The sequence below is a fragment of the Lygodium microphyllum genome, chromosome 7 (assembly GCF_053477565.2).
Source record: "Lygodium microphyllum isolate KBCC chromosome 7, Lygodium_microphyllum_v1.1.10, whole genome shotgun sequence".
NCBI classification, from domain to species: domain Eukaryota; kingdom Viridiplantae; phylum Streptophyta; class Polypodiopsida; order Schizaeales; family Lygodiaceae; genus Lygodium; species Lygodium microphyllum.
The window spans coordinates 61,393,912-61,414,567 of record NC_141141.1 but is presented as its reverse complement, the minus strand read 5'-3'; the positions used below and the strand labels follow the sequence as shown (position 1 = coordinate 61,414,567).

The window sequence follows — 20,656 nt, the reverse complement described above, 5'->3', positions numbered from 1 at the left end:
CACCAACTGACACTTATGGCCAAATGAATGACCTAGGCAACAACTGGCACCAGATACCACCAAGTACCTTTGCGGTATACCTTATAGCAACTTTTGCCTTTGATATCCTGTGATTTCCTTGGGTCCCGGGCTCGTAAATTTACTCTACTTTTTCTCCTTGATGCACTGCCCACTTACCATTTCTTCGCACCTTTATAAGTTTGGCTAATTATATTGGTCTTTAAGCTAGAGTGGAGCCATCTGCTATCAGGCATCCATACTTTTGTCCCTTGTAGGGACTTGAGTTTGCTTCATCACCACCACTTTCTCTGTCATATCCATGTAACTGACTTTTGCTTGTGTGCCTTTTGGGATAGTACACATGGGCTCTCCCAAATCTACAAGAGGGACAACTGTGGTTAACTGTGCTAATAAAACATTTGTTTCTAGAATGAAATCTTGTTCAAGCTCTAGAACAAGATTCCCCCTATCCCATCTAGCAAGGAAACCACCAATCCTTATCTCTCTCTTATTACTTTCAATCCTCTCCTCCTTAATTTCTAACATAACCTCTTCACAAAAATGTGTTGAATCAGATGAATTTACTTTTTATATATAGTTGGCCAATTCTGCTTGTGATGACTGTATTATGGGCTCCTCCTTTGCTTTCTATTGTTCGTTCTTCAGGCCTTGCAGCTGTTTTTGCAGTTCTTTGATGTGTTCATCCTCCTGCCAAGTTCCAACTCCCCTTGAACTTCTTTCAGTTCCTGCACGAGGTATGACTTCCATGACAAAGGCTTTGCTGCTGGTGGGGGGGAACAGAGGTATCTGGAGCCTGACTGCTACAACAAACTTCTTTTTCTCCATCCCTACTACTGCTGAGACACAGAGGGGAAGTTGTCAATGTGAGTATACCAGATATCCCCAAGGGATTCCCCTTCCCACCTTGGGCTCTGCCTTAGATAGACCCCACACGATGGCCAAAAAGGCTAAATTCAGGGTTGTAGGCAGTGGCAGGGGCAGTGGCAGGGCGGAACTATCAACATGTTGAGTGTGGACAGATTTAACAGACGGGCAGGGCGGGGGGTGTTACAGAGTCGGGGTGGGTGGTGTTTAAAGCAGGGCAGGGTGGGAGGGTTACACAGTTAGGGAGGGGTGGGGGTTTACAGGGACAAAGCGGGGTTGGGGTTCTTCATGCCAATCGTGGCAGCCCAGCCACTAACACCCATGTGGTCTCGGCTGCTTGTCCTCATTGCCATGAGACGCCTTCTATTTACAGTTTAGTTTGCTCCAGCAATGCTGTAGAGCTTGTTTAGCTACATCCTTCTCTTTCAGACCATGATTTTCTGAATAATATAACTGTCAAGATCTCAAAAAGTTTTGCCAAGTGCTTTGAAAAGTTAAGCTTCCTATCAAGCGTAAGAAGAGTGATTTCTTCCTTGGTAATATTTCCTAGTTGTGCTTTAAAGTTGTTACCAGACTAGCAATGATAAATGCAAAAAAGGTGGAGATGAGTATGCAATTTAGCCATCACGAATTAAATTATACTTAATGATGATATGTTAAATAGACTAGTATAGAAAAGCCTATAAATTGCTAATATCCTTGGAGTGACAAAGAGAATTCAAGCACCTCATGGCACAAACTTTCAAGCTCTCTGGATTTTGAAAGTCTTGTGTTGGAAACAAGAACCCAGCAACAATCAACTCTTCTAGAGGCATTATTAAACAATATCAGGTTTGCTTGTGATTGAGTTTGCATATAATAACAATGTACTACTTCTTGGAAAATTAGGGTGTGCATAATTTGCATGGAAAAGAATAGTAGAGATTATTTACAGGCACGTAAATTGTTGCCATAATGAAAACTAAAGATGAAACATCAGAGCTGGTAAGTATATTCAAATTCGGACCTACGCTAATCTCGAGAACTCTCAACAGAACAGAAGAAGGTTGCATAAGCAGAGGAACCATAGGTTTGAAAACGCAAAATCCAAAGAAAAGAAGACCGATACTTATTACTAAATTCTGCCTGTGTTCTCTGACGAAAAATTAAAGCTCTCAAAGGTATGATTCACTTCAATTTTCGTGTATCACAGGTCATTGGTAAAAATCTTACCTACATATATAGCAGAACCCCATGCACACATGTGCATTGGATATCTAGGATTTGCCTCCTAGAAATAACTTTGTTTTGTGCTGCATATATGCCGCATGGGCAAATATAGCTATTAATTAATTGGTTCCCAAGCACTCGAGTACCACTATGATCAGACTTCTGTGCCACGACAGAAGCATATACTTTTAGCCCCTGACTGATCCTCATGCATCATGCATAGCAAGCCCTACTGGGAAAGTTGTTTCTCCCTACTAGAAAGAGTTATAGCAAGCCCTGACCTGATGAAGTGTACTGTGCCCGACTAAACTGACAGTTGCAAGGTGCAAACTTTCCACAGGAAAAACATTATAAAACCCACTCCTATGCTCTAACACCAAAAAGGTGCTTTGAATTTGAACTGATTCTGAATCCAATCCATTGGTATGAGTTGTTTAAATCAATACATCATGTAAAATAGGCAGAGACAATCACGAAGTTTATGTCATTTACCATGATCTGAAATTCACTCTGCAGACGTTGATATTTGCTCTGTAACAACTTGACCACAACTTCTTGTCCACTTGGAAGCACTCCGTAATATACACTTCCAGAGCAGCCTCCTGCCAGTTCCCTCTCAAAATTATTGGTAATAGCTCGTATATCTGTGAAAGTGTACTCAGACAAATGATTGGTGCTTTCCTTCCTAGGGCTGAGCACAGGATCTGCAACTCTTCTGAACTCTGTACTGGCAAGCATCCACTTATCAGTGATCAACATGGCATTATTCTCCACTACTAATTTGTGCAATCTGTTACATATTAAGCTAAAAATCTTCTCGATTCAGTTTTCAGCCATCAGAATACTCCGGCACTTAAAGGGATATAATATAAAGACAGATCCCCTTCATAAAGGAATGTCACGCTACACAGTTGGGGGTCATGGATCAGCATGATGTCTATCATAAAATTGTAATGACAGATTGGAAGAGCATTTCAAGTTTTACACAGAACAACAAACTAGCAAACTTCTAAATCAAATCAACAATGGATTCTGGTTACAGGCACTTGCTTCCTAATCATATAGCTCAGCAGATGGATGTGTCTTCCACCTATAGTCTGGCCCTCGACCACTGGGACAAGAGTCAATTAAGAGTATGACAAAGACTTGCCTAAGGTTGACAATCAAAACTTTAATGTGCATCTAACCACACACTACTACGGATATAACACATTTCTATGCAACATAAAACACAGCCACAGAATTTCTGGCTTTACCAGTGGTAGGTGGAATAGGAGGCCAGTGTCCAGAATTTGCCATGAGAAACCTTTTTCTACCAAGAAACTTCCATCTGTATATTGCAAGCAATACAATGATAGTAACTGCAAAAGTTATCCCAGTTCCCACCAGTATTTTCTGAAGACTCTTGCCAGAACTGGAAGGTGAAGGCGAGGGGGTGAGTTCAGGTGCAACTCCACAGTTTCTGTCCCCTGCTGGTTTACAGAGAAACGGATTTCCAGAAACACTGCAAAAACAAATGCAACAAACTGTAATTTTTCCGAAATGTGAATCTTGATAAACAAAGGAAACTCCAGTAAATTATTAGCTCCTAATATGATTTCAGAATGAATTAGAACATTTTGATAAAAATATGAAAATTGAGTACTCCAGGGAATGATTCTTGCAAATGAGGATAGTACTTCACATAGTTCAGAAGTTGTCAAATGTCTTGCACTAACTACATCAAGCAATCAACATGTGCATCAGCAAATACTGGAGGAACGGTTCACAAATCATCAGAAATAAGCACATCTAATCGCATGGCACTGATGTCATGGTTCAAATTGTCCATTTGCAACAACAGGGCTGCTAGTGAACAGCTAGTGGATGTACTTAGCTCTCTTTACAAAGTTCCTTGTACTTTGTATTATAACTCAAGGGAATTTTCTCCAAGGTGTTAATAATAGAATTTTCTTCTCTGAGCTTGGATCAGATAAGAGAATAGATGAGCACCCCAGAAAAGTTGGCTATGTTAGTATCTCCAGGAGAACTCTCTCAGAAGGGGACAACCAGAGCCTTTCAGATTTTTGTGAGGTTACCTCCTAATCTTGGCTTCCTCACTTGATTGTCACAAAAACATTTATAGCCAGGATAAGTCAAACCTTTGTCTGTTATTTTCACAACTCCTGAATAAACTCTCAAAATGATCAAAACATAATATTTTCAGAAACTCCTTACTTGATAGTGACAGTACTTCTGAAAGTTGGCAACTCCCCACTGAGATTATTATTTCGCAAGTCCCTACAAAACAAAAACTTTCAGACAATTATACATTTCCCATTTAGAAAAACAGGTGCTTGAATAAGACATCCTTACAGTTTGAGGAGGTTTGGGAGATTCACAAAAGATGAGGGGATGATTCCTTGCAAATTATTGTCATGTAGATCCCTGGACAAGTATAATCATCATAAACCATCAGCCAATATTTTAAACAAGCATGCACATAAATACATATGGGTCTGTATGTACATGTGTCACTTGTGAATAGATTTGCCATTATAATGAAATAATACAATTGCACCTGACATTAGTAACTTAAATATGAAGTGACCTGGTCAATAGAGGCAAATTTAGGATGAGGTATACATGGGCTTGTGAGGTCCATGTCTAGATCATGAAAGAAATGAATGCATGTAAATTTGTCCCTCAGAAACGAGCTTGCGGCCTCTGCTGAAAACAAGAAGAGTAAAGGGGCAAGGGGACAACCCTGTCTCACCAATCTCTGAATGCTAAGTCTATCAACTCTGGAACAACCGATGAGAACCTAGCCATGAGCCGAAGAGTAAAGAGCCACTGTGCCTATGACTCACTGCTTTGGAAAACCCATCCTTAGCATGGTGTCCTCCAAAAATTCCCAATCAACTCTGTCATATGGCCTATCAAAATTGAAAAGTGACACAATGAGATCCTGTGCCCTAGTGTTGCAACAGTTGTGGATTCCCAAACGGTAAAAATATCGTGCAGGATATTGTACTCCTGAACAAAACCTGTTTGGGCAGGGTGGATGATATCTGGCATCAGAAAAGATAATTTGAAGCTGATTGCTTTGGCAAGGATCTTATATGCTGCCCCAAGCAAAGTAATTCATCTCCACTGAGCGATCTCCAATGTGTCACCACTGCCTTTTGGGATGAGGTGAATCAATCTTCAGACAGTCTCTTCGGCATATCATCATGCCATAATCTCTTCGAAAGCTGCAGGAAACCTTGTATTGATAAGGTCCCAGTAACTCAAGAAGGTCCTCTCCAGATCATCACCTAGGCACTTGCCTAAGGGCAAGGCTACTAGAGGCTTTGCAAGCTCCTCCTTTGAACAAGGGGCCACCAAGTACCTACTCATATTCTCTATGATCACCATCTCATAACTTGGAGGTCTCATTGTGGAGCCTAGTAGGATGATATAATAATCTGTAACCACACACATAACCTGCTATAAAAACATAGTTGTTAGGAGTTCCAAAAATGAGGAAAGGGAAATGTATTTCAAAGTCACAAAATGGCTACTACTTTAGTCTTTCCATAATAAGATGCATTGCTACTACTTTAGTCATAGGGTTTGTACTATTTGCACTGCTTCTTGTAGTCTTTAGTCCACTAGCTTTATTGTTTCTCAGCTTGTATTGTTTCTTGTAGTCTTTAGTCCAAGGACTCATTATTTGGTAGTTACTGTTGGACTTTAGCCTTTATGTTATATGGCATTTATGATGCCTCAGTTTTAAGTTCTACTATATTTCTCAGTTTGTACTCTCTTGTTCAGTGTTTACTGTTGGACTTTATTCACACAACATTTCTCAGTCACCATTTGGCATTGACAATTATTGCTTTACTCTTCAATTTGAGTATTCATTATTTATTTATGTTTCAACTTTCATGGTTCATGTATTGTTTTAAAATTTTATGGGATATTTTTAGAATGTTTTTGAGTTAAGCTATAGTATTCGTTTAGTTTCTTTATTGATATTTCAATTATGTCTAAAAAAACATATATAATATAGGTCCTCATCCCCGTCCCCGTCTCTGTCCCCCATCCCCCGTCCCTGGTGATTATGAAACCAGACAACAATCAGGTCACATTGATTCTAAAGCACCTGCTTTAGAATAGTTTCATTTTATGCAACAAGACATTTTGTTACCTCAATGAATTTTATGAGTTTGGATGTCAGCTCTTGCATTAAGCTCGGTTGAATGACCGAGTTTAGAAAAAGACCACCTTCCGGTTGCCTGCATCAAAGGGAACTCCAGTCTCCTCTTTTTCAAAGGGGAAGGCCGAAGCTGGCAAGAACACTCGTGAAGGAAAAGTAAGTCCTAAAAAGGATGCCACCCCATCTTCTAAAATGGAGTCAAAGAAAGTAACCCCATTTGGCAACACTTTCCTAAAAGAATAGATATTGTACTCACTGTCAATGCCAAGGTCATGTGGACAAGGAGTGTTGTAACAAGGCTTAGGGTCATTCACCTAGATCTTCCACTTAGCAAATTGGGGCTCCACTTACACATGGCACTTCCCTGGGGCAAGCAAGAGGGAGTCCTCCAATCTTGTGAACCTGCCGCATTGGACTTCAAACCACATGCTCATCTAGCCACCCTTTTGGAGGCTGATGATGTGGCCTTGGTCCATTCAGTTTCTCCACCTTATCATGACTTCCCTTGGGAAAGATATGTTGAAGGACATGAATGATGATGGCCCCACCCTTAGGCTAGCACCTTCTAGGCCATTAGGGTACACTAGCTAGTACATCTTTAGGCTTGTCTAGCATTTGTTCCACTCATATCATCTTAGGCTATTCCAAGTAGGCCCATAGGCTAATGTGTCCCTTAGCCTACACATCTTTAGAGCTTTCCTTTTCTTCTATTACATTTACATACTCATTTCTATCTTTCACTCCATTTTACCCTTACTTTAGCTTACATTTGTTTTTCTTAGCTTAGCACTAAAGCAGTCATAGGGTTTGTACTATTTGCACTGCTTCTTGTAGTCTTTAGTGCACTAGTTTTATTGTTTCTCAGCTTGTATTGTTTCTTGTAGTCTTTAGTCCAAGGACTCATTATTTGGTAGTTACTATTGGACTTTAGCCTTTATGTTATATGGCATTTATGATTCCTCAGTTTTAAGTTCTACTATATTTCTCAGTTTGTACTCTCTTGTTCAGTGTTTACTATTGGACTTTATTCACACCATTTCTCAGTCACCATTTGGCATTGACAATTATTGCTTTACTCTTCAATTTGAGTATTCATTATTTATTTATGTTTCAACTTTCATGGTTCATGTATTGTTTTAAACTTTTGTGGGATATTTTTAGAATGTTTTTGAGTTAAGCTATTGTATTTGTTTAGTTTCTTTAATGATATTTCAATTATGTCTAAAAAAACATATATATTTTAGGTCCTCATCCCCATCCCCGTCTTCGTCCCCCGTCCCCCGTCCCTGGTGATTATGAAACCAGACAACGATCAAGTCACATTGATTCTAAAGCACGTGCTTTAGAATAGTTTCATTTTATGCAACAAGCCATTTTGTTACCTCAATGAATTTTATGAGTTTGGATGTCAGCTCTTGCATTAAGCTTGGTTGAATGACCAAGTTTAGAAAAAGACCACCTTCCGGTTGCCTGCATCAAAGGGAACTCCAGTCTCCTCTTTTTCAAAGGGGAAGGCCGAAGCTGGCAAGAACACTCGTGAAGGAAAAGTAAGTCCTAAAAAGGATGCCACCCCATCTTCTAAAATGGAGTCAAAGAAAGTAACCCCATTTGGCAACACTTTCCTAAAAGAATAGATATTGTACTCACTGTCAATGCCAAGGCCATGTGGACAAGGAGTGTTGTAACAAGGCTTAGGGTCATTCACCTAGATCTTCCACTTAGCAAATTGGGGCTCCACTTACACATGGCACTTCCCTGGGGCAAGCAAGAGGGAGTCCTCCAATCTTGTGAACCTGCCGCATTGGACTTCAAACCACATGCTCACCTAGCCACCCTTTTGGAGGCTGATGATGTGGCCTTGGTCCATTCAGATTCTCCACCTTATCATGACTTCCCTTGGGAAAGATATGTTGAAGGACATGAATGATGATGGCCCCACCCTTAGGCTAGCACCTTCTAGGCCATTAGGGTACACTAGCTAGTACATCTTTAGGCTTGTCTAGCATTTGCTCCACTCATATCATCTTAGGCTATTCCAAGTAGGCCCATAGGCTAATGTGTCCCTTAGCCTACACATCTTTAGAGCTTTCCTTTTCTTCTATTACATTTACACACTCATTTCTATCTTCCACTCCATTTTACCCTTACTTTAGCTTACCTTTGTTTTTCTTAGCTTAGCACTACAGCATCTCAACATGAAGTATTGCATGTAGGTTGTGGTCTCTTTTGGTACTTGCATGTTGGGCTTTGTACTTTAGTTAAGGCCAAACATTGCAAGTATGTACCGGTTTGGACTGGGTTGGAGACACAATTAGTTGGTTGTTCCATGATCTCTCTTGGTTGAGCCATTGTTCCTTAAACTAGCATGGAGGCTTCCCCTCCCAAGGCTAAACTTTAGGTATCAATTGATGCCAACACATATCTTCTAGAGCTAAGATGTTTCTACCATCCACTTCATCAAAATTCTTAGCACTGTGAGCAAGCATCAGCTCCTCCTCCTCCGACATCAACAACCATGGTTTGAGGAAGGGAGGGCAAGGAGATGCAAGGGTTTTGGGGGCCCGTGGGTGGGGGGGGATGGATGGATGTGGATGTGTGGTGCTTTTCCCACATGGTACATGAAGGTTTTGACATTGTCTTCTTGTCTTCAACATCAGCATCCCTTTCTTGTTACATCTCCCTTTGTATTAGATACATCATTGCTTTTCATAACATTATTATTAATCATTGTAAAAGGGCACTTGGGCAATTGAACAATTTTCCTATAAGGGCATTGTGTTGCATGAGTGTGCCCCTTTATGCAATACTTCTTTGCATTTACATTATGTATATATGTTGGGCCCTCAGTGTGAGAATGAGAAACAGAAGTGGAAGAATCACAAATGTTGAACACTAAGAAGAATAAGCAATGAAAGAGAGAACACAAGAACTCAAACAATGAACGAATGGGCAATGCAAGAGATATACCGTACAAACCACACATGTGAATGGCACTTGTGGTAACCAATAGTACCTCTAGACTCCCTCTCGCGTCAAGTGGAATTCAGCTGAAGTAACAAAAATGGAGGAGTGGAGTATATATAGATCCCAAGACAAATGAGCCTGCCCTAAATAGGCTGCTCAACTGTCCATAAAAGCATCCAATACAAAGCCTAATAAAAAGGCAAGCACTCATGAAATGTACACCACTAACGTTGGACGAAACAAAAACTTATGAGAGTAAACATCGTGAGTAGCCCAAAGAGGGTAGGTAGGCACACTTTAAGCAAAGGATGGAAATCCCTGCGTCAGAGTGACCCACGAAGTGTGTATCGGTGCACCATAAGCAGAGGATGGATATCCTTGCACCTAAGAGGACGATGCAATGGGTGGTGCATATCTAGGGGGAGTGAGGGGGATACCCAACACAGCTAGCCCATGATTAACAGATGTGTTCACTTGCGGGTGTGTGTAAGGTACAATGTTGATGGGTATTCCCAATAACTATGAACTGGGATGCAGAGTGAAATTCACCTATGGGTGTCTAGCATGTGGAACTCAAGAAGAAAAAGTGCTATCAATGGAAGGCCAAATAAGAGGCTGCAGCAATCGTGAAGTCTGTATGGATTGAGTAGAAGATGCAGCAGCCTATCACTTGGCTTCAAGGGCAGAAAACGCATAAACAGGCTGCAATGATGATGCAGCATAGTAGGTCACCAAGTGCTGAAGTAAGCATGGCAACAGTCGCAGAAATAGAGGCAGCTGCATAGTGAAGAGGGTTGATGGCTAGAATGACCAGGATATTGAATGGCTGAGCATACTGTCTATTTATAGATGAGCAACCACCCAAATTCGGAAAGTTTGCTTATGGGACATACAAACTCTTCTTAGTGTTAACGTCCAAGGTTTAATGAGAAATGCTCCTTTTTTAGCTTAACGCCCCCTCTCATGCCCAAAATTGAAACTAAAAAGGGACTACAAGCATAGCTTACCCTATGTTTACCCTGAGACATCCCACTCCAAAGCAACCAAGGCATTGCTCAATGGGTGCATGTTGGCTGCCCAATAACATACCAAGACTACAAAGGCAATGGTTATCTTAACTGAAGAGTCCAAAGGGCCACCCGAAAGACCAAGAAATTGGACAAAGGGTGCTCATCAACAACCAAGTGGCCTATCAGGCCTTGCAAAGGCAATGTTTAACCACTTTGAACTTTCTTTCTTTTTTATGAAGTAACTATGCCCATGGGGGAAATAATAACAAATCACAAAAAAAACAGTTAATACCCAACCTCTTGAAAGGGTGCTGATGATAAAGGAAATGGTAAAGAAGGATATCGAGGTATGGTGGTGACAAAACCGACAATGGACACAACTTAGGATCCGCTCAAGGGTGCTTTGCACAATGAGATATATAGATGGATGCTACACGATGAGAATGCAAATGCTATAATGTGCCATGCACCTCGATGTGCTTAGCACAAGCATGAAATATTGGATTCCTCGCAGCTGCCATGACACTCTGATTGTCAATCTAGATAGGAGTAGATGACTGTTGTTCCACACTAAGATCCAACCAAAAGGTATCTAAGCCAAACACATTCCAATTTGGTTGTAAATGTAGCCTTGTATTCAGCTTCATAGCTAGATGTGGCACTTTGGACTGCTTCTTGCTTATTCAAAAGATATATGAATCACCAAGCATGAAACAATTACCACTTGTGGATATCCACGTGTCAAAACATCTAGTCCAATCACTATCTGTGAATGCATGCAAGCAAAGAGAAGTGCATTTTTGAATGGAAAAGGCCCAACTCTAAGATAGCAAAGGACACGTTTGACCAGTTGCCAATGCACAATACCAAGGTTGTGCATAAAGCGTGCCAACTAAGAGATCCCAAATTGAATATCCAACCATGTATTACACAAATACAATAGACAGCCAACAGCATGTTGATAAAGAGAGGCTTCAAAAAGGGATCTCCTGCATCCTCCAAGTACAAACCTATGGCCTGCAACTCAACTAGAATAGAGATAGGCCTACAATCTTGCATCAAAAAATGCTTAAGGAGCTGCCTAATGTATTTAGACTACTGCAAAATAAACCCCCCTCAACTATAGTAAATTGTATGCCAAAAGAATAGTGCAAATGGCCAAGATCTATGACATCAAATGCATATTGCGATTCAGCCTTTAAGACTGCAATCTATGTCTCATGAGATCCAGTCAAAGCATATTATCCACATAAAGAATGACAATCAAGAGATTATCCCCATCTTTAGATTATCCCTGTCTTTGCAAGTATAAAGCATGCTTTCAATGTGTACATTACTATAGCCAAGAGTGATCAAATATGCATGTATCTTCTCATACCTTGCCCTAAGTGCATGTTTCAATCCATATAGGGGTCTTGTGCAACCGGCACACTATGCTCTAATGCATTCTCCAATGATCTCCTCTTATATAAATTAAGCTGATATAGGCCATTGTCCAATGTGGCAGTAATCATGAGGGCATTCCATAGAAACATGAAACGGGGAACGGGAACGGGGAACGGGGACGGGGACGGAGACGGGAGCGCCAAACCTAGGGAACGGGGACGTGGGAACGGGAACGGCATTTAAAAAATCAAAATTCATGAAAAAAATTTAATATTTCACTCATAATCCATGTGGACTCTGGAGTGTTAAAACTTAAAACCAAGGTATATAATCCACAAGGACAAATCATTTTAAGTTTTAACTTTAAGATATCATGCATTATTCTAAAACTACTCATTAGAAATTGAATTGCAACTTACAAGGCTCAAGAGGTAAGCTATTCAATTATAAATAATAAAATCCATAATACATATGCCAAAAATCATAAATGATAAAACAATGAACAATGAACTAAACTTAAAAGTCTAAGCTAAAAGAACATGCCTATGGTACCATTGCCAAAAAACTTAAAAGATTACAAATATGAAATTGAAGTCTAATCTTTGAAAGAACATGCTCATTGCCCCAAAAAACACTGCAAATATAAAGTCTAATCCCTAGACTAAAGCAAAATGCAGCATGCCAAAATAGCCCAAAGGGCAACTGCAAGACTGCAAGACTCAAGTACAAATATAATATCGGCATGGCACAACTGTCAACAACCCAAGTGTCACAGTGTCATCAATGATCATAATATCATATATAATGTAAATGTGTCATGTATCATGAGACTCGTGATAAGTAAGCTAAATCAAAGATCATGATCATGATCTGAGACTGCTCTAGCCACTCCTGAAGTGCCAACCTCATCATCATGTGTACCATGAATTGTTGCATCTCCCTCAACATCAGCATGTGTCTCCTCTTCTTGCTGCATCTCCCACTCTGTGAATGGATCAGGCTTTGTTGTCATACTGTTACATAACATCCTCAAATTAGTACTAACGAATACTAGATCGTTTGCCCTCTCCACACCAAGACGGTTCCTCTTCTTTAAAGCAATGTGAGCGTAGGTACTCCACAATTGCTCCAAACGAGAGGAGCTAACTGACTGACTCAAAATACGGATGGCTAGTTGTTGCAACTCAGGACCATCCGAACCATAGTCCTCCCACCACAAAGCTGCCCCAATCTTACAGCGATCCTCCTGTGCATCCCCACAACCAAAAGAACCCCGAAAGGTCCTATAACATAAAAGCTGATCTCTGATCTTTCGTCTAGTACCATGATCAGGCACTAGACGAGACAATATAAGTCTCCATGCATCCATAATCTCACTGTCATTCTCCTGACCCTTGCCCTGGAACTCAGGATCCACAACAAATGCAGCTACATGCATGGGTGAGCTATAGGAGTTCCACCTCGTCACAACTAAATGGTGTATTTCCTCATACGCCTCATCATTTGGTGCCAACTCCTGCAACTTTTCATTCAGCCTATCCATAGCCTCATATACCTTGCCAATGCAAGGTTGCATAGCATCCATAACCCTCAATAAATGTACAATGGGTGATACCATAGCATCTATCAGCTTTTCATCATCCCAAAAAGTGGAGTTATTTGCTTTCTCCAAGCATAAGATACCTGTAGGAGTATCTGCCAATGTTGATGAGGTAAACTCATCACTAAGAAATAACTGCCTCAAGGCACCACTGCATTCTCTTAACCTGCCTAGCATCAAGAAGTTAAAGGCAAATCTGGTATCAGAGTATTTTAAAAGTGTCTTCTTCGACCGCAAAGAGAAGTGATGGCGAAGAAACTAGTGATTCAAAACAAAGCTAACCATTTGAGCTCCTTGCTCTATGACAGGTGCAATCCATGACAGGTTACCAATATCCTTTAGTAGATTGTTCAAGCAATGAGCCATACAATATGAAACTGTGATATGTGGATAATATCCCTGAATAATAGCACCTGCTGCCCTATTTGCAGGCTCTCCATCTGCAACAAATCTCACAACATGCTCTGGGCCAATAAGCTCAACACCTGTAACCCACTCTGCTGCAAGTACATCTGCTAACTTTCCTGTCCCCGATGCATCATGTGAAGATATAAAATACATTTCCCCACGAGAATAAGCAACCATACCATGAATGGATCGCTTGCGTGTATCACTCCAACCATCAGCAATCAAGGAAACTCCATTTTTAGCCCACATGCTCTTTCTAGTCACTGCTGCTTGCTCAACAAGGCGCTTTTCCTTGTCGAGCAAAGTGGTGCGTAAGGTCTCTGATGAGATGGAGGTACATACGAAGGGCCATACTCACCAATCTTCTTGTACATCAATTTAAAATACTCTGACCTGGCTGCACGAAATTGAATGTGGTCATGATAAAAAAAGTGTGCCACTGATGTATCCACCTCTTCCTTCTTCTTGGGATCCCAACTAGCATCAAGTGTGCTTTGTCTACGTGCAACATATGGCGTTGTTGATGCCATGGCCGATGCAATGCCTGTAGTAGGTGTGGAGGTAGCACTTCCTGATACTGACCCTGCTCTAGATACATCTGATGGGGATGGTGTCACAAAAGTTGCAGGGTCAACTGCAACACGTCGTGGTCTAGATGCAAGATAAGCTTGTTGACCTGCTACACGGTCACGAAGCTCCCTTTGCTTCTCCAAGGTCACATTTGGACAAAACTGCACCTCTGAATTTGGCTCATGTAGGAGATGAGCTCGGACCTGATTATGCATAAATATTAAAATTTAAAATGGAACAAGTGGCAATTGGTAGTCCATATTCTAATATTTAAGTAATTTCAAAAAATTAAAATCAATAAAAATTTGAAATACAAATGCTCGGCTCAATGGATTACCTTGTTTGCTCCACTAGTTCGCTTGTATGGGCAAAGCTTGCAAGTCCATGGTTGAGATCCTCCACCACTCAAAGGGCGGTCAGCATTTACTTCTTCCCACCATGACCAATCATCAGACCTTCTTCCTCGACCACCAACCCGACGAGCGGGGCGGGAAGATGAAGCCATTTATGATTTCAAGCTGAAAATTGAAGGCCTTAGGTTCAAGAGTCGAGAGAAGGAAAATTTGAAGGCTGAAAATTGATTACTGAAGGCTCGAGAGAAGGGAGAAGGCTCAAGAGTCAAGACTCACTCAAGAGTCGAGAGAGAAGGGAAAGGGAGAGAAGGGAAAAGAAGAAGAAGGTTCATGGAAGAAGGAAGAAGAGAAGGGAGAAGTGAAGAGAAGGTAGAAGGAAGAAGGGAAGGTAGAAGGAAGAAGAGAAGGAAGAGAAGAAAGAGAAAGAAGAGAAAGAAGAGAAAGAAGAGAAAGAAGAAGAAGAAAGAGAAGGAAGAGAAGGAAGAGGTTGGAGGTGGGAGGAGAAAGAAGAGAAAGAAGAAGAAGGAAGAGAGGGAAGAGAAGGAAGAGAAGAAAGAAGAAGAAGGAAGAGAAAGAAGGTGGCTGGGCCCTGGGGCCTGGGGACAGGATGCCGGCGGGTCTCGCGAGCAGAATGCAGGGCCTTAGGCGGAAGCAGGTGGAAGCAGGAGAACTGGGCCAAGCGGGAGCAGGCGGGAGCAGGCGGGACGCAGGAGAACTGGGCGCAAGCGGAAGCAGTTAGTGGGCGGCCCGTAGGTAATTTTGCCACGTGGCGTTCCCTGTCTGAAACGGGACAGGAAACGTTCCATCATTTGGAAACGCGGTCCGCGACGGATACATCCCGGGGACGGCAATTCCACGTGCCAAGGGGCCGTTCCGGCCGTTTCCTGTCACTATGGGGCATTCCCATCACTACAGTCATAGAAACTACATCAATCCATATGGAATTTGACCACAAAACTAGGACATGCAATAGTTGAAACTAAACGCAAGTTTTCTTTATGCCAGGCACATACAAAACCTTTTCAAGTATGATAATTTTCCCATGCACTACAACAATGGGAATCTGTCCAATGCCTTGGATTGCATACCAAGTATACCAAGCATTATTTGCACATACAATCGATCCCCTCCTTTTGTACATTTGTGTATGATAGAAGCAAGTCATGAAAGGATGTGATGTGCTTGGAGGCACCATTGTCCAAATACCTACAAATTACGCACAACAAAAGTATAAGACTGACCCATGTCCAAACACACTAAATGTGCTATTGCATCCTTCACACTTGCTGAATTTTCAGATACTATCATGCCTAATTGCTTCTTCTTTCAATAGCAATCCTCTTTCTGAATTCCTCAATGACATGCCCTTTTTTCTTGTAGCAATTACATCTATTTTCCTTAGCATCCTTATCCTTGGTACTTGGAAGACTCCATAGAAGAGGTTAATTTGCCTTTGCCATTTGAGTTGGATGGCTGCCATGGCTTTTGTTTGTTCCTGTGGCTGGCTACAACTACTTGATTTTCTATACTTTTGTTGGAGTGATTCACCCATGATTACTCTTTTTGCAACAACAATCACACCAACCCATCAAATGTGTATGCATTAGCATCTCCTTTTGCAAACAAGTGAATTGGAGTGGCAAAACTCTAATAAGATTTAGGGAAGCCAGCCAAGACTAAAGAAATAAGAGAAGCATCAAGAATAATCTCATCAATATTTGCAAGTTGCTCCATTATATCCTTTACACGTGTAATGTAGGTGAAACCAGCCTTCCTTCTTGGAATGGGTGGTGATAACCTAATTTAAGAGTTAATTACAGCAATAAATAAATGCACATAAAATGAAATATACACTTTACCATAACATTCTTGGACAATAGACACCCTATTGGCCCCAAAATTAGCGCCCCTTGCGGTATTTCTTTAGCTTTTATTCAATTGGAAGGAGTACAACTTGAGATTCTTCAATCTCCTCCTGCTAACCAATTGCTCTTGCTGTTATAAATGCCAGCAAGCCTTTTAGGTCATTTGCCCCTTGTTTCACCTAGGACTTCTTCTCCAATTTGACCCTTGGCTGGCCAAATGCTGCCCCAAATCAATTCGGGATGGGCTGGCTCCTGAAATTCCTTGATAATCTTCAATTATCAGCTGCTGATTTCAATCCCTTGAGCCTTCAATCTCTGGCCCGGATCCCAAGGTGGCTGCTAAACCCTAATTTCCTTCAACTTTTCAAATGCTGAAATTTTCACTGCTATCCATCTAAATGGCACATCTTTCTTTTGCAAAGCATGCAATGGAGATGCAATTTCAGCAAACCCGCGTACATACTTCCTATAGTAAGAACATAAACCCAAGAAGCTGTAGATCTCATGAACATTTTTCAAAGTTGGCCATGAATGTATTGCTTCAACCTTAGCAGGGTCCATACGAATACCATCAGCCGATACAATATGTCCCAAGAAGTGGATTTCATGCAAAAAGAATTCACTCTTCTTGTCATTGATAACCAGTCTATGCTTACGTAGCTCATTGAAAACAATGTCCAAGTGCTTTCTATGCTCCGTCTCATTCTTTGAATAGACAATCATGTCATCAAAGAAAGTATCCACAAATGCTCTATGTGGCCGAAAGAAGCGATCCATCATCCGATTAAAAGTGGCAGGAGCATTCGTAAGTCCAAAAGGCATAACAAGAAATTCATATAACCCAAAAGATGTCCTAAAAGCTGTCTTAGGCACATCCTCCGATCTAATACGTATCTGATGATACCCACTTTTCAAATCTATACGGCTGAATATTACTGCCCCCTGCAATCTATCCATAACATCATCAATCCGAGGGATCAAAAAGCGGTTATTTATCGTGATCTTGTTCAGAGCACGATAGTCAATGCACATACGCCATGAACCATCCTTTTTTTGCACCAAAAGCACTGGAGAATAGAAAGGAGATGAGCTCGTCTGAATCAGCCCTTTTTCTAACAGCTCATTAAATGAAAAAACGAGATTTCCCTCTCCCTCCAGCCCTATTTAGCCTTTCCCCCACTTGCATGGGAAAGTTTTGCCAAGTGGCAGCTTTCTTAATCCATTTTCAGCAATTTCCAACCATTTAATTAATTTTCAGAATTAATTAACTCTGAAAATTAATTCAGCCCTTAATCCATGCCCAAAAAATTGACCTTGCCCATCTAAAAATTAATTGGCTAGGCCATTTGCAACCCAAAGTGGTCCCATGCATTAATTAACCCTTGGACAAGCATTAACCCATTAATTAATTCCTAGTCCCTAATGTCACCACTGACACTTAATGGCCAATTAATGGTCCTAGGAGCAAACTGACACCAAAATTCACCTAGAATCTAACAAGTGTAACTTGTTACAACTTTTGCCTTTGACACCCATCTTTTTCACAGGGTCCTTCGGTCTTCAACTGTGAGAAAGTAGCTTGCACCTCAATGTGCAACACATGTATATCTTTTAATTGCACATTTGATTAATCCTTTAATCAAATGTCAATTAAACATAAGCAAAGCATCAAATATTCACGTCCTCGTAACAGTAGGCATCCACCAAATCACCCTCAATCATGTACCTCTCAAGTTGTTTGCACAAATAGGCTACACGAGCCTCATCGCGCACTTGATACAATGAAGCAAGTTTATCCCAAGCATCCTTAGCCATTGTGCACGAGAATGTACAGAATAACCCGTCTCTTACACAACAATGCAATCAAAACATGTGCCTAGGCATCTCTCCCATTCCATCTCAACTGATCAAAAGTGGGAGGTTCAATAGGAGCTGGAGTGAAAGATCTATTTGTGATGACAAATGAACTAGATGAATGGGTAACATTCTATGCAAGAGGCCTCAGGCCTAACATCAAAACCAAATAACAGTCCTAAAGTTTTTTGGCAACCAAAACAACTTTATCTTGTATGCCCACATCGGCTAATTTGTGCCATCCAATTTGTTGAAATCCTCAAACATATTTAGCAATTCATTTCGGTTTGCCACGCTTGCTATGTATAGCTAAATTTCACAACTGCTCCTGCCAAATATGTACCTATAGGTGAAGCAATATGAAAAAGCAAAGGAAAACTTTAAAAATTTACAATTTTACACACAATTGATGATGTCGAATAAAAATTTACAACTAAGAAGGCTCCAATGTCTCTTGAACATCAGTGTAGATGATGAAATTGATGTTGATGAATTTGGAAAATTTTCACAAAGTCCGCAAATTTATTTGATCAAATTTGGTGAAATTCAGCTTAAATGTAAAAAGCCCCAATTAACATGAAATCGAACAATATCATGCATTAAACGAAAAATCGCCAAAATTTTGGTGAATTTTGGGGGTTTTCGACAAAAGCCCCAATTTTTCAAAAAAATTTGAGTGGAAGTTCATGTCTACTGCAAAAATCCCCAAATTTTGGGTGGGTTGCATTAACACACATGAATAATACTTTATTCTATGGGATTAATGCTGACTAAGTCTGGAGAAAAGAATATTTTAATGTTGGGACTGTTTTGACATGGCAAATTAGGCAACAAGACTAGTGGGCTATTTATCGGGTCACATACTAGTCAATGCAGGCAGGTCGGCATCAGATATGATGCATGGAGCAAGCGAGAGGTTGTCGTTCAATGCAAGCAAGTCCACATCAGGCATCATGGCCACAAGCGTCAATAGGGTTGACAACTCGATAGGCTGATGATGACAAGTAGGCTACGTGACAAGCACTCGAGGGTAGACCGACACCGAAGTAAATAGTCTAGTACATGTGTAAGTTGCGCAATCAAGAGGAGAACTCAAGTAGACTGAAGCAATCAGTTCAACACACACTATTAAGAATAAAGAGTCACCGTGCCTTTTACATACAGTGTTCGCGTGTACACGCACCCTTACACATGTACTATGTGTGTGTGTGTGTGTGTGTGTGTGTGTGTGTGTGTGTGTAATCAAAAACCTAAAGTGGTACACTTTGCGATTGTATCCACATCAAGTATTATGCTCTCTTTTTCTCACTCTCTACTCTACACTCACTCTCTCTCACTATGCAAACCACAGCATTGCATGTCTCGATCCTTGCGCATTCTGTTGACAAACTAGTATTAGAGCTACAGCAAAGGAGTGCACACTTCTCGAGGCATGTAATAGGTTAGTCTTGACTAGACGGATCAAGCGTGAGTTGCGACAATTAGGCGTGAGCTACGATTAACTGCAGGCAGACAATGGGATTTGCGATTGACTACAAGTCAGCATTAGCAAGCGACATCGGGCAGGAGGGACGAGCTGGAGAAGTCAACATCAACACGCGACGACCTAGACAAGCGACAAGCTAGACATGTCAACCATGAGCAGGCGATGGCCTGGCAAGACATCACGCGATAGGAGGCAAGTGTCATAGCACCACGATTTGGCAACCTTTTTTCATCTTTTTTTTTTAATTCTGCACTTTGTTCTCCTTCCCACTAATGGCCGTTCACATGCACAAGCACAATGTGAAATTTTGAGCCGAGAAACTAGGGCTTTCCCAGATTTGGGGATTTTGATGCAGAACAGGACAATTTGATTCAGAAATTGCAAATCTGGTGCACATTTGCCTTGGAAATCTGGGACTTTTCACATTTTAGTGAAATTTTATCAATTTCACTGAAATTTGTGCACACCGGGCCCGAGAAAATTGGGGCTTTTGCAGAATTTCATCAAATTGTGCAAGAATTGCATGGCATATGCACTTGGGTACATGTGTTGATGCAATTTGGGTGGATTTGCCTTTGAAATTTTGGGGCTTTTGACTACAATCATCAAATTTGTACCTGAGAATGCATTTGGAGCAAAAATTGCGTAGGATTTTGGGGATTTCACATGCATTGGTGCATTGGCCCATACATCTAGCTGTAATTGATTGTGGAGTGCAGTAGCAGACATTCTCTAATTCTGGAAATCAATTTGCAGATCTGAAATTTCTGTCATTTCTTGGATTTCACTGCCGGTTGGTACTTGTAGTGTACCATGGTCATTTACGTGACATTTGGGCTTGCATTTGCTGACATTTGAGTCAATTTAGTGCCGCAAATCATGGCTG

At 41.0% G+C, this 20,656-nt stretch overlaps 3 protein-coding genes across 4 annotated transcripts in view; all 3 read right to left on the bottom strand.

Moving 5' to 3' along the window:
- LOC148033514 (putative LRR receptor-like serine/threonine-protein kinase At1g51810) overlaps positions 1–20,656 on the bottom strand; it is a 76,705-nt gene that overhangs the window by 24,611 nt on the left and 31,438 nt on the right. For both annotated transcript variants that reach the window (XM_087681462.1, XM_087681461.1), the window contains exons 6-9: positions 4,450–4,521; positions 4,312–4,374; positions 3,351–3,598; positions 2,587–2,816 (exon numbers count right to left, since the gene is read on the bottom strand). In XM_087681462.1, the coding sequence (XP_087537588.1) occupies positions 2,587–2,816; positions 3,351–3,598; positions 4,312–4,374; positions 4,450–4,521 (613 nt within the window). The remainder of the gene's footprint in view (positions 1–2,586; positions 2,817–3,350; positions 3,599–4,311; positions 4,375–4,449; positions 4,522–20,656) is intronic.
- On the bottom strand, positions 11,759–13,411 carry LOC148033516 (uncharacterized). The gene has a single exon (XM_087681459.1). The coding sequence runs from the start codon at positions 13,409–13,411 to the stop codon at positions 12,485–12,487; it is 927 nt and encodes a 308-aa protein (XP_087537585.1). The 3' UTR covers positions 11,759–12,484.
- LOC148033515 (uncharacterized) lies at positions 13,903–14,717 on the bottom strand. Its single transcript, XM_087681460.1, has 2 exons — positions 14,550–14,717; positions 13,903–14,415 (listed from the first exon to the last, which is right to left on the bottom strand). The coding sequence occupies exons 1-2, from the start codon at positions 14,715–14,717 to the stop codon at positions 13,903–13,905; spliced, it is 681 nt and encodes a 226-aa protein (XP_087537586.1).